This window comes from Podarcis liolepis (genome assembly GCF_965112155.1).
Source record: "Podarcis liolepis genome assembly, chromosome: 4".
Lineage (NCBI taxonomy): Eukaryota > Metazoa > Chordata > Lepidosauria > Squamata > Lacertidae > Podarcis > Podarcis liolepis.
Window position 1 is genome coordinate 53,474,635 of NC_139558.1, and position 13,598 is coordinate 53,488,232.

Genomic DNA, 13,598 nt, shown 5'->3' on the forward strand with positions numbered 1-13,598 from the left:
GGGCGAAGGCGGCATATAAATCCAAAACAAGCGCATGACACGAATAGCAGCAATGCGTTTGGGATCCACATCGTGCTTCCTAAAAGGAGGGTCTTTAAATGTACGTAGAACTTCCTTCTAAGTCAGGTACTGCAGAGAACCGCGGAGTTGACCCGCGTTACTTTCCACCCGAGGGGCTGAGCCTCCGTCTCTCTTTAAAATGTAAACACTGGACGCCAGGGTCTCCCATCCCAGGGAAACAAGGACGCCCCCAGAAACAGACCCCCGAACCCAGCACAAGCGTCCGTCTCTTCTGTGTTGTTGTTTCATAACCAGGGATTATTTGCAGAACTCTGAGAATTCTCCAGGGCTTCCTCACAGACAAATGTGTGTTTAAATTCCTACTTAAATTTGAGAGCTGGGTCTGTCTCCCAGGTAAACAACGTGCTAAAGGCTTCTTTTTGGAACAGCTCTCTTGGAAGCGCTCGCTTTCCTGAAAGCGGAAGGAGCCTCCAAAGAATCGGCCCTGGCCCCAAAATCAGAACCATCAGCGGCACTTTGAAGGATCCCCGAGCATCTTCTGGGGGCCAGTGGGCATAAGGGAGTATATAATGAAATCAGCATACGCGGGAGTAAGGCGATGGAGCCGCGATTTATTTTTATTTTTATTTTTGCTGGTTGTTGGCAAAGGCGTATGCGCATCGACCGGCCCGGCCACTCTCAGACTGTCTGGAAAGCTCCCTCTTCAGACCTTCTGCACCCAAAGGGTTGCGTGGGAAGGGGAAGTAGGAGACTGAAGAAAAGCTGGTTCTTCGTCTTTGTAGGTACTGTATATGACTCGCAACAGTTACGGTTGGTCCGGATTAATTTACCTGAAGCTATCGCCCCCTTTAAAACTCATAGCTTGAAAGGATAGGAAGTCCCATTCTGACGCCAGTCCGTGACGACGATGATGAATACCGATATGTATGTTATGTAGTATCTGATCCACTTTAAGAAATCCGGAGCCGGAGCAATCCTACTACCTGTACGGGTTGTAGAATGCGACATTTGCAATGCGATCCTAACGCAACTATAAATTTAGAAGTACCGTAAATCCCACCGAATTCAGCGAGAAACGGAGGAATCGCAACCTTAGTTGATTAATTGATCGAACTTAATCGATTTAGAAGGCGTCCGATGAATCAGGCATTTCAACACCCCCCTATCCCACATTAAGTACTTTTTTAAAAAAACTGCACGTGACAGGCGCCATCTTAGAAGAGGCCCTTGGCTTCTGTGCGAGAGATCTCGCTTCTGCTAAGGCGCTGTTGCTGCTACTGCGGCACGCGAGCGAGGCCGCCATCTACAAACAAAGAGCGCACCTTTTCTGGGGCAGAAAAACTGGCGGCAGCCCAAAGACAATTCTCTCTCTCTCTCTCTTTCTGCTGGCAAGTCCTGTCTGCTTGCCTGGTGAGAACAAGCAGCAGCAGCGCCCCGTGACTCTCTAAGGGGAAATCGCCTGCTAGAGGAAAGACATCTCCGCTCCCAGGAAAAATAAACGTCTCCCTTCCTTTTAGCAGCAGGCGCCAAACCTGGCTCTGCGCGGCGTCGCTCCGCCCGTTGACTGCAAGCAGGGCCCGCGGGCCGAGGGATGGCGCTCTCCCAACCCAGTCCCGACTCCTTTTCATTTAGCGCTTGAATCGAGTGGGGCAGGGACAGGGAGAGAGATTGCTGAAAGGTCAAGGCTGCCATCCTAACTAGGGCTGCCCTCTTGAATAAAATGTTGGGGAGGGGGGCAGGTAAGCCCCACCCCGCATAATCGATCACATGACTTGAATGGCAATGTCCATCATGGGGGGGGGGTTTCAGTCCCCTTAAATATTTTATTGGAATGAGCCAAGGGGCTAACGATCCTAACCCTGCCCATTTAGGACTAAGGCCCCCTGGATCCAATGGGCCTTACTCTTAGGTAAGTGTGGGGGAGAGGCAGTAATGTCACTTACCTGGGACTGTTGCTTCTGAGCGATGTATAGGATTGCGCTGCCTGGGGATCTATAAAACGTAGAAGTCTGGCGCAAAGACTGTCTCGGGAAGTCTGGGGTTGCCCTCCCTGCAACACGCACGGCTCCTCTCGGAGGGGGCTTCCTTCCTTCCTTCCTTCCCCCTTCCCCCTTGTCCCAGACACCCCTTACCCTCCCTTCGCTCACGGCGGTCCTTCAAGGGATCCGGGGGGCTGGAGAAACAGGAGAGGAAAGCAGCTGGGTGTCGCGGAGGGAGGGAAGCTGAGGGCGCCTCTCTCCCTTAAGTATCATCCAGAGCGAGTTAAATCCGACGGAAAACTGCTGATAGCGCTGACACTTGATCCTAAGCACGGTTTACTGCATATTTCAGCTAGGGTCACCACCAGCTTTCTGGGCTGGCTTGCCCCCCTCGCCCCCGCCCACATGCCTTAAAACAGTCTTCGCCAAGCTGTTGCCCTCCAGATGTTTGGACCAAAACATCGGGAGGGCACCCGGTTGGTGAAGGCTGGCTGAAGGCATAGGCAGGAGGGAGCCACAGGCATAGAAAGGTCCAGGAGCTCTGGCGGAAATATACAATCCAATTTCCCGAGAGCATCGGGTGTTTAGGATGGCGGTTTTAGGAAAGGCCAGCGGTCCTTCTGGGTCTTAACCAGCCGTCACACAAACAAGAATTAAGCACGTTAAAGTTTCCTCTCCTTTATTCGAGGTGCAAACACGCCTCTGCCCTTAATGTTAGATAAATAGGAGCCGAGACTACACGGGAGGGAGGAGATGGCACTCTGCGAGTGCTGGGGGTGGGGGTACTCTCGTTTTTATTGGGACCTTCGGACCCCGGCTGAAAATAGCTTGCAGCAAACATTTAACTTGAGAGTAGGTCCCTTTGGATTCAGCAACGCCTCGCATCTGGGTAGGAACGAATCGGATCGTACTGTCAGCCCCGCTTTCCTTCCCCAAACATACTACAGAACAGTGGTACCTCAGGTTACATACGCTTCTGATTACAGACTCCGCTAACCCAGAAATCGTGCTTCAGGTTAAGACCTTTGCTTCAGGATGAGAAAAGATATAGTGCTCCGGCGGCACGGCGGCAGCAGGAGGCCTCATTAGCTAAAGTGGTGCTTCAGGTTAAGAACAGTTTCAGGTTAAGAACGGATCTCCGGAACGAATTAATTACTTAACCCGAGGTACCACTGTACTGCATTGCTCAAGAAAGTCTCCCCACGACCAAATTGCGTATTTTAAAAAATTGGTGTGCAATTATTGAAAACAACAGCAACCACACTGTGCTCTGCCACCCAGATCCTAACACCTCAGTAGAGCAAGCGCGTTCATTGTCACTTACTTGCATAAAAGTATTCTAATACAGTATAATCCGTAGCATGTCTACTCAGAAGTAAACCCCATTAAGTTCAGAGGGATTCGCTCCCAGGTTAGGCGGCAATTAACTCCACTTACCTGGGAGTAAGTCCCACGGAACTCACAGAGATGTATTTCAGAGTAGATTTGGTTAGGATTACACTGTTAGTGTGGATAGGATTGTGCTACAGGGTTATAATCTTTAAACATGTTTACCCTTAAGTAAAGTAATGTTAGCTTTTCTGCTTTAATCTGCTCTAGAAGTAGTGATTAAATAGGTGTAATATAATTGATCATGCAATATTCATAAGAAAACCAGAGACAGTACTAAGACCATGCGCTGCGGGTTTTCAGTTCTGACTGAATAAGAACAGCCAACGCCAAGGAAAGCTGAAAATCTCCAGGTTTTTCCCGCTGCTACAGAAGGAGACGGCTGCCTTCGGCAAACGCTGATTGATAGTAAACAGGGGTTTGTGCTCATGGCACGTTAAAAGGTGCATGAAGTTTTTCAGCTGAGAGAGAAAGAGAGGGAGTGTGTGTGAATATACAAAGCCCTCGGATTCCACTGCTTGGCGGTTCTGTGCAAGACGGCTAAGTTTTGATTTAAGCGATCCACAGTTGCGTCACGGGCGTTTTAGTATTCTGAAGCTGGGCTGGGAGGTGACTAAACGTGAAAGGCAGAAGCGGGATACCTTTATAAGTGAAGCGAGTCCCGTTAAGATCGAGTGGAAAGGTCTTTAAACCCGAACTGGACTCTGGATTCTAAGCACATTGACTTTTTCTTAGTGCGAGAGTCCTCCGGCTTAACCAGGCTGTGGCGTTCCCCACCACTACCTTGGCGGCGCCCCAAACCAAGCGCCATCAGGGCAGAATCTGGAGGGCCCCCCAAGCGCAGCAGAGTCACATTCTGAAATAGCACGTAACGCATCCTAATAGAGGTGAAGGCCACTAAGTCCGCAGGTTACAATTTACCCAGTTGCCCCTCTCTAGCTAGCCCGAGTCCTCCGCAGTAGTTGCGTTTAGAGAGGGGTTGTGAGCCCCACGCGCCTTTTTCTATTTCCCCATATAAGTTAACCAACAGGGCAAATGGCAATGATGGCGCAGTGCTAGCAGAGCAGGATACAGTGGTACCTCGGGTTAAGTACTTAATTCGTTCTGGAGCTCCGTACTTAACCTGAAACTGTTCTTAACCCGAAGCACCACTTTAGCTAATGAGGCCTCCTGCTGCCGCCGCGCCGCCGCTGCACGATTTCTGTGCTCATCCTGAAGCAAAATTCTTAACCCGAGGTAATATTTCTGGGTTAGCAGAGTCTGTAACCTGAAGCGTATGTAACCCGAGGTACCACTGTATTTAAAGCGCGCACGACATACATTTAAAGCAAAGCAACTGAATCATGGAGACCGTAGTTTTTCCCTCCTTCCCTACATGTCCCAGCACCTTCATAAACTACAGTTCCCAGGATTCCCGTGGGGGGGGTGCTTTCAATGCAGCTATGACACCTTTGTATTTGATTTTGAGCTGATAACTATACGATTATAAACGGGGGCTTATGCGAGGAAGAACCTCTAAGAAAGCGTTATCATAAGTATGCCTTTCTTTCTGGATTAAGGCGATCGAGGTTCCAGGTTTGCTTGCTTTTTTAAAAAGTCATTCATTAAGCAGCTGGCCTCCCCTTTTGGTTTAATCATTACGAAGCGGGCTGTTTTTAAATGTCCATTTTCCTCGCTACGCGGTGTCACACTTTAACCATGGCGTGTCCTCAACCTGGAGGGACCTGGATGCGGGCGGGGGAGGCGCGCTTTACTTCCTAAAGTGTTCCTCTTTCCCCCTCTCCTATTGTGGAGGGAAAAGAAAAGTAAACACCCGCGGAGAGAGAGGGGGAAGGGAGGAGGGAGAGGAAAGGAAAATGAAGGCATCCTGTTCTATATTTTTGTTTTACAGCGATAAACGGTCGGACATGAAAACATGCACACACACAAAATCCAAGCACAGCGGCGGGTGGTGTTACAGAGCCGAGATCTGACGCGGGTCTCTGCCTCCTGCCTGGACTTTAATTCGTGGATCACGAAGGTCAGCGCAAAAGCTCAGGGGCGAAAGGGGAGAAAGTCGAGCGCGATATTAGATCCTGGGGAGCAGCTGGGGATTCTCACTGCGGGGCTCGGGGACTCCGCCGGGTCAGTCGAGAAACCTCGCCAGCATCTGCTGAAAAGGCTCTCGGTCTGATCCCCCGATCTGTAAGAGCTGAAGAGCCAGGATTTATGTCGGTCAGCGCTCCCGCGTTCAGCCCGCAAAGGGCCCGCTCATAAAGGCGGTTTACTTGCACGTAAGACCCAGGGCGTTCAATGAGGCCGACGGCCTTCATGCGTCTCTTCGGGGTCGCAGGCGGCCTTAGCGGCCACCTGTTTCATGCAGGATCAGGCTTCAGCGGAGGCTGGGGCTGCCTAAGCCCAGGGGAGCCGGGGGTTCAAAGGCATTTCCTCCTCCCAGCGGTGCTACGGTTTCCTTGCTCCTCAACTCCCCCCAACCACACTTCTTCCTTCGCCCCCGCCAGTCAAGAGAAATGCCCAGCCAGGCTGCTGCGGGAACCTCTCCTAAGTACCTGGCAGAAAAAGAAGGGAAGTGCAGCAGATCTCTTGGAAAGTGCCATATTTTAAAAGGAAGGAAGGGGGGGGGGCGAAGACATTTATTTCGATACATTATATACGGGCGAATCTAAATTAATATTCCATATAGAGTTGCGTTTGCATTTATTGCACACCATACAAACCATTACGTCTAGAAAAATCCGCAAACTGGGGGAGTAGGTGGTTTTGTTCTTGTTTAATGTATTTATTTGGGCCATAGGACACTCTTAAGTGATTGCTGTCGGTAGCAGATTGCAATGGGTTTAAACTTTCCAGTGCTATCCTGTTTTTGGACTGGTAACTCTGAATCTGGGCAGTTTCGGTGGGATTTTCTGGTTATAAAGGCCTGGAAACCCTTACAGGGTTAGCAAACCTTTTCACAGCAGGGGGCCGGTCCACTGTCTCTCAGACCTTGTGGGGGGCCGGACTACATTTTTTTTGGGGGGGGGGAATGAAGATTCCTATGCCCCACAAATAACCCAGAGATGCATTTTAAATAAAAAGCACACATTCTACTCATGTAAAAACACCAGGCAGGCCCCACAAATAACCCAGAGATGCATTTTAAATAAAGGGCACATTCTTCTCATGTAAAAACACGCTGATTCCCGGACCGTCCGCGGGCCGGATTTAGAAGGTGATTGGGCCGGATCCGGGCCCCGGGCCTTAGTTTGCCTACCCATGCACGTAGCCGGAGCCCTTGTTCTTGAAAGATACACGAAAAGGCAGATAATCTCTCTTTCTCTCTCTCTCCTCCCGCCCTTCCTTTTTCTTTTCTGTCTCTTTGCTTAAGAAAACCAAATCCACCCGAAGTGACATTCCCTCCACGCATCCCGGACGACTGTGAGTTGCTAGCAACGACAGAGACAGAGAGAAAGCGAAACCCCTTGCAATAAATAGCTTGTGGTTTGCAACATGTTTTTCCTGGGGACAAATGAGGAACAACCGTCAGGGAGGTCCCACCGAACTTTCCGCTTTCCTACTGTACTTAACAGATCCCCAACTTTGAAAAGAACTGCTGAATACGAAAGTTAAAAGAACCACCCCCGCCCCCAGAAACCCTGCAATTAATAAACCTGATTACATTGATTTATAGTCCCAAAGGGGGTTTCGGGGGACCGCCACGTCCTGTTTTGAAGAGAGCTGAGGCTCCAGTCTTAACCCCGTTCACCTGGAACTTAGCCCCATTGAATTCAACAGGGCTTACACAGCAATCGTTACCGTGTCTACTTAGAAGTAAATCCAACTGAATCCGTGAGCCTAAAATGGCCCCCCCCTATAATTTTAATTGCCCTCCAGGTTTCCCGGTCCTTTAGAAAAAGTGACCAGGCCAGTTGCGACCCCCAGAACCAGCTCCCTTCAAAAAACCAGACACTATCCAAATTTATTCCTCTTTCATTAAAACGTTATTATCAAGCGATCCTTTCCTGAAAGGGCTGAAGGATGGAACTGGGATGCAGTGAAGTCGTCCCAAATCGGAGCACGCACGCACACAAAATCGCTCACATATTTGTGCACCTTCACTTCTCAACACAGGGAGTCTGGCTAATTTCTAGGAAGAGCGCGGAAGAAATTGAACAAAAATGGATCAAAATTATCTCTCCGATATTACTCAATTCCTATGTTTTAAGATAGGTGGGGAATCTTTTCAAAGTTTACAATCACCTTTTGTAAGCATGGCAGAATTATCGAATCTCCCTGCTGTTAACTTGGTACTTTATTCACACTTTTTAATTTATGAAATAATGGAGAAAGAGGAGCAGCCCAATCTTCCCCCTGTTTACTGGGGAAGTAAGTCCTGCTGAGTCCAGTGGGATTTATTCTAGGAATGCCCAGGAATACAGAATTAGCGGCAGCCCTAAATCCACTTCCCTGGGAGTAAAATCTATTGAACTCAATGGGCCCTACTTCTGACTAGACATGCTAAGTATTGCAGCGTCCTTAGCTTTTGTAAGTTCAGGTGTTCTCTGTTTAATGGATCTTTGTTAAAGCTAGACTTTGCCGGTATATCTCCGCAGCAGGAACACGCACATGCTGGCAAACTTTCCCCCCCTGGTGCTTCGCTTGGACAACTTGGTATACGCCTTTAGAGTCTGACTGGCAGTCAATGTTAGGGCTGCAATCCCATGCCCAGTTTCCTGGGAGTAAGCTCTGTTTAACTTAATGGGCTTTCCTACAATCCTCAAAGTACTTACTCACGAGTAACACCAACGAACTTTATGAAATGCCGAACAAGCCGAATGAGGCTGGAGATGCAATCGCCCACCCAGAACTCGTCTTAAACGGGGCTGGAAAATCGGGGCTTTTGAGGTGTCTATTCTTTTCTTAACCTCCACGGTCTCGAGACAGGCCAAACTAGCACTTGATTTGGGATATTTTCTTTAGGCAAACTGCCTCAAGTTATCAAGGCAGAGGAGGGGGAAGAAAAAGCGTGAAAACAAACTGCACGTCCGGTTGTTACTTCCTCCGACTGAAAAATGCGCAGCTCAAACGCACCTTTTCAAGTGAGCAGGGATTACGGACAGTTTCGGGTCCACTAAGAAACTGCCACTGAAATCATTGGGACTAATTGCTTCCTTGTGTAGGATTGTGGCGTTTTTTTTTGGGGGGGGGGGAATGAAACCTTGGATTCAAAGCCTATGAAATAAAATGCCGAGGACTGGAGAAATGAGGGCATCCCTTTGCTGAAGGAACCGCTGTTTTGCCTGAAAATCTAGCCGAAGAAATTGAAATGATGTAGCTGGCTATTCTTAAGCAACCTCCCACAATGCCTCTTCTCTGAGTTAATTTTAAGAAGCGAAGGGGAAATATCCCAAAGAGAATTCTTAGCCAGCAGGAGCCCCGGTGACTTGGGAAGAGCAGATTCCCGAAGCTACTTGCCTTCCTTCCGACGGGATGGGGCTTTTTATAGTGTGCTTACAGCTATAGCAAACGCTTGATCAAATGAAAACAAAACAAACAAAACTCTCGGCTTTCCAGGCATCAGATGCAAAATGAGCGCATTAGAACAGGCCTCCTCATTCAGGCCAGAGTTGCCCGCAAGCAGGAGTGAAAAGGTAAACCCAATTGATTTCAATATAAGCTTTTAAAAGGATTAGGATAGAAATAGGACAACAATTTATACTGTAAGCTTCCTGGGGCAGGGAACTATTTGTTACAGTGTAATACACCATGTACACTGCTTAGATAATAATCAACATTGATAGAATACCAGCCTCAAGCACATCAACTTGCAAGCAAGCCCCCTTGATTTCAGTGTGATCATCAGTGCAATCCTATACCTGCCTACTCAGAAGTAAGTCCCTTTGACTTCGATGGCACATACTCCTAATTAAGTGTGCATAGAATCCTAGACATACTTTCACGGGAGTAAGTTCCATTTAACTCAATGGCATTTACTTTCGGCAACTTTCATAGAACTGTACTTTTATTAACTATGCGTAGGACTCCGGTCTTAAGAAGAGAGATACAAAACAAAGCAAAAAAAACCTGTCTCAAACCACTCTTAACTAGATAGTTTGTTCGAAGGCAGGACATATTTCCAAATCCGAGTGCACAAATAAAACGTCTGCTATGAACATTAGAGCGGCTCAGGTGTAAGGGTGACTTCCTTTCTGACCCAGCGATTGTTAAACCATAAAACGAAAAATGAAAGTCTATTTTCCCATCTCTGGAGGAAGTGATCCTACGAAATGCGGAAGTTAGAAGACTCAAGCGAGTAAGCCAAGCCACAAGGCAATCTCCACCAAATGGCAGGTGCATTTTATTTTAGGGTTTAGGATTGTAGGGGAAGAAAACGCAAGGACAATACATTTAATCTGACGCAACCCTGCCTCCAGAGGGATAGAGGCGGGTAAGTCATCTCTCTCTGTGTCTCTCTCTTTGTAAAGGAGAATGAACATTATTTAAAGCAGTGCGCGGGGCTTATCAGAGCAGAGAGGCTGCTTTGAGCAGCTGTCTGCGGCGCTGGATGGAACTAATTATATCTCCTGCCGTCAGCTCAGCTCAGCTCGATTCCCGGCTGGCGCTGCCCACCACCCAAGCCGGCTGAGCGCTTGTTTACAGCGGAGGCTAAGACGCAAATCTCCCTGCGACTCCTGTCAATTTCAAGGCTGGCGCTGAGGAAGGGTTTCCGCCGAAAGCGCGGCCCTGCAGGCGGCTGCACGAAAAGGGAAACCGGCGAAATCCACACCATTGCGGATAAGCTGCGGTGGAGAGTTTACTTACACCACTTTCAAATATAGGCAACCCAGCGAGGGAGACCCAGAGGGCTTCCTGGACCAAATCTCAGCTTTTCAGTTTGTACTGCAAGTCCAGTTATACTGCTAGCTAATCGTATACCTAGGAATTGCCACTGATCTCGCCACAGGGGCCCCTCTAATTCCAGTAGGGCGCATTTTAAAGTAGATATCCTAGAATAGCAGACCTTGCGCCTAAGGTATTTAGATTGCAATCAATCGACTTTACTATTATTATTTTTTAAGCGCACAACTCAACTTATTACTGAGTCAGACCATGTAGCACAATATTCTAACTGGGAGCACTTTTCCAAGGCTGCAAAAAGCCATACCTGGAGACACCCCGAGTTGAACTGGGACCGTCTGAGTCTAAATGGGTTTAGGGTGCTGGCTTTGCGAGAACGGGTTTGAGATCGTGTGCGACTCTCCGAACCCCCAATTCAGCTGTTCTGTATTACATTATAAGAAAGCTTAAATTAAATCATTCCGCCTTAACCTTCAAATAAAGTTCTTTTGGCTGCAATTTCACACACACTTCTGAATAGGCACGCATAGAATTGCACTGCTCAGTCATTTCCTCTTGCATCTGTTCACTTAGATCCTCAGCACATTTACTTAGGAGTAAGCGCCGTTGCTTTATATGACTCATAAAGTAAAAAAATTGTAATAACGCCTCAGGTTGGAGGGAAGTGAGGTTACTTTCCAGCTCCTCCCCACTCGATCGCCCTCGGGCTGTCGAGTCCTTTATCTGCTCAATTTAGCTTGTTTTGCTAGTTAAAGATACGGAGAGCAGGACTGTTGTCTATTTTTCACCTGCACGATTTTCGGGATGGTATATACGATTCAGGCAACAAGCGAGCAAATCTGTAGTGTTGGTAGGCCTTTGATCTTGGAAAACTTGACACTTTTCCCCCTAGACCGTGAGATACAAAATGTAATCTTCCAAAGTTTTCTTTTTCTTCCCTGAGTCTGACAAACAATGGACTGTTGGTGGAAACCCCAGCAGTCATGGCTAAAACACGGGTCTCCCCTTTTTCTGGAACGTTACACACATCTCCCCCTCTTTCTTCTAAATATTGCTAGCAAAGTTTAGTTAAAGGGTTTATTTTGCTGTGCTTTTATGGTGAATTGTCTGACAATTGACTAACAAATCCTGTCTTGTCTTCCTCCCACAGAAGTCCTATCAGATGCAGTACATGTGACATCGAAAGGATTTGTATTTTTAATGGTGGAAAGTGCTTCACTGTCCCGGCTGCAATGGCCATTTCTCTCCTGCAAGTCTCTTGACTTCAGCAGGACTACTCCAGCACTAAATGCGTTGCAGATTGCTGCAAATACCTTTTATTTCTGCACTCAGGCTTCCGTGTCTGGTATTAAAGAACTCTCAGTCCGATGTTAAACACGTTTCGTTAAGCAAAAGGCCACTGAAGTTATTTTAAAGAAACGCCGTTTGGGGTTCTTGGGCCACAATCTACAATTTTTGAAACTTCAGAGTAGTCCTACAAAAAGTCACGGAAATCGCTCCCAAAAGCAAAGGGCTTCACTGCAACTAACAAACATAGGAACAAGGGAGAATGGGGGCGGGGGGGGGGCTGGTCGCGATCCGCGGCTGCCTTGGCGTCCGTGGGGCTGAACAAGTTATTCAGCTGGTGGTGTCAGAGAGTGGCCACCCAAAACGTTGCAAATCGAGCTCTGAGTGTCTTTCTGTGTGCAGAGAACTGAACGCCGGCCTCTCCAAGGCAACCCCGAGAGCTCACTGCAGCCTCCGCTGACAATCGAGTAGGACCCTAAGAAGCCCCTGGATTGGCCCCAAATATCCATTTAGCCCGTGGTTCTCTTTCGGGTCCTCCTAAAAGCCAACTGGTGCCTCCAGACCAGGATTTTGGGGCGCACGTCCAGGATACCCCCTCGACAGAACTAACCCCAGTAGGGTTAGCTGACCCACCTTTGAAGCTGAATGCAGTGGCCCCCTAAGGAGGCGGAAAACCACTAAGTCCAGGGTCCTACATTTCTCAGCTGCATCCCCACCCGCCCACCTCCCTCGACCCTCGCGATCTGAAGGGGCAGAGGCGAATCCCCCCTCGTCCCGGAGGACTCACCTTCGGGGAAGACGGCTCTCATCTTGAGGTAGCTGGTGGTGAGGCGGATGATGGACGCCTTGTCGAGCTGCGACGTGATCGCCGACGGCAGAGGCAGCAGCTTGGCCAGCTCGTAGAACTCGCCGTTCTCCTTCTCGCGGCGCGTCTTGGCGGCGTTCTTGGACTTCTCCTTCATCGCAGCGGCAAGTGTGGCGAGGCGGACGCGAGGCGGGCACTGGCATAGTCTCGGGCCCGCGAGGCTGCTGCAGGCGGGCCGCGAGCAGGGACTTCGCCTGGGCCTTCCGACGGCGGCGGCGGCGGGCAGCACCAGCCCCCGAGCCCAGACCAGGAGGAGCGTGAGGTGGCGGCGCCCGGTTGCCTCCTCTCTCCCTTTTAAAGCGGGCTGGCGAGATGGCCGTCCGAGAACGTCGGCGTTTCTATCTCTCTGCGCTTAATGGTCTCCCTCGCCTCAGCGCAGCCTTCGAATGAAGCAGGCGGCCGGCCACCCGGGCGGGGAACCTCGGCTCGGCGGCGTCTCCCCTGAATCGAGACTCGCTCGCTCGCTCGCCCGGAAGGCAGGGAGGAATCGCTCGCTCCTTTCCCTCCGCCTCTCTCCCCGCCCCCCTTAACACGTGTGTACTTGCTGTGTTTATTTTAGACCCCCCTCCGGGCCAAACTGGTCTGCCTTGTGCGTCACACGCGCCCCAGCCCCTTCCGCGCCCCTCGGCCGGGAAGGAGAGCGGCTCGCCTGGCTCCCAAAGGAAGGGCTCCGCGGGGATCCGTTTCCCTCAGAGAGAGCCCGGAGTTGCCACAGGGCGTGTGGGGACGTCGCTCTCTCCCGCCCGCCCCGCCCCTCGAGGCAGCAGCCAGCGGCTCTCGGCGGTGGGCGACGCAGACCTGCCGCTTGGGCACTTGGCGCGCCAGCAAGCCTGAGGGGATCTTTTTTCTTTCTTTCTTTCGCGCCAGAAAGAGAGAGAGAGAGAGAGAAATGTCCACCTCCCCTGGCCGGGGTGGCTCTCTTCCCTGTCCAAGCCTCTCTTCACGGCCACCGGAGCGAGAGGAGAACGCTTCCCGTCGCTTCGCCGGGCTAGCGAAGGGCGGCTGCGCTGCGGAGCTGTCGCCGGGCGCCGCTTCTCCTCCGGGCGGCAGCCGGGCTAGAGAAAGAAGCTCTGAAGTGGGCTCGTCAGTTCCTGGCGAGGCAAAGGCTGAGAGCCGCCGGAGGGGAGGGGGAAAGCGCGCCCAGTGACGTCTGCGTGGTCTGCTCAGGGCAGCGGCAGCGCCGTCCAAACCAGCCAAATACAGGCCCAATTAACACTCGA

General features: G+C 50.2%; 1 protein-coding gene across 1 annotated transcript in view; it reads right to left on the bottom strand.

Moving 5' to 3' along the window:
* The window catches only part of SIM2 (SIM bHLH transcription factor 2), a 51,113-nt gene extending 38,096 nt beyond the window's left edge, over positions 1 to 13,017 (bottom strand). The window contains exon 1 of the mRNA XM_083500188.1: positions 12,301 to 13,017. Within this exon, the coding sequence (XP_083356314.1) occupies positions 12,301 to 12,475 (175 nt within the window). The 5' untranslated portion in view covers positions 12,476 to 13,017. The remainder of the gene's footprint in view (positions 1 to 12,300) is intronic.
* Positions 13,018 to 13,598: the final 581 nt, after the last annotated feature.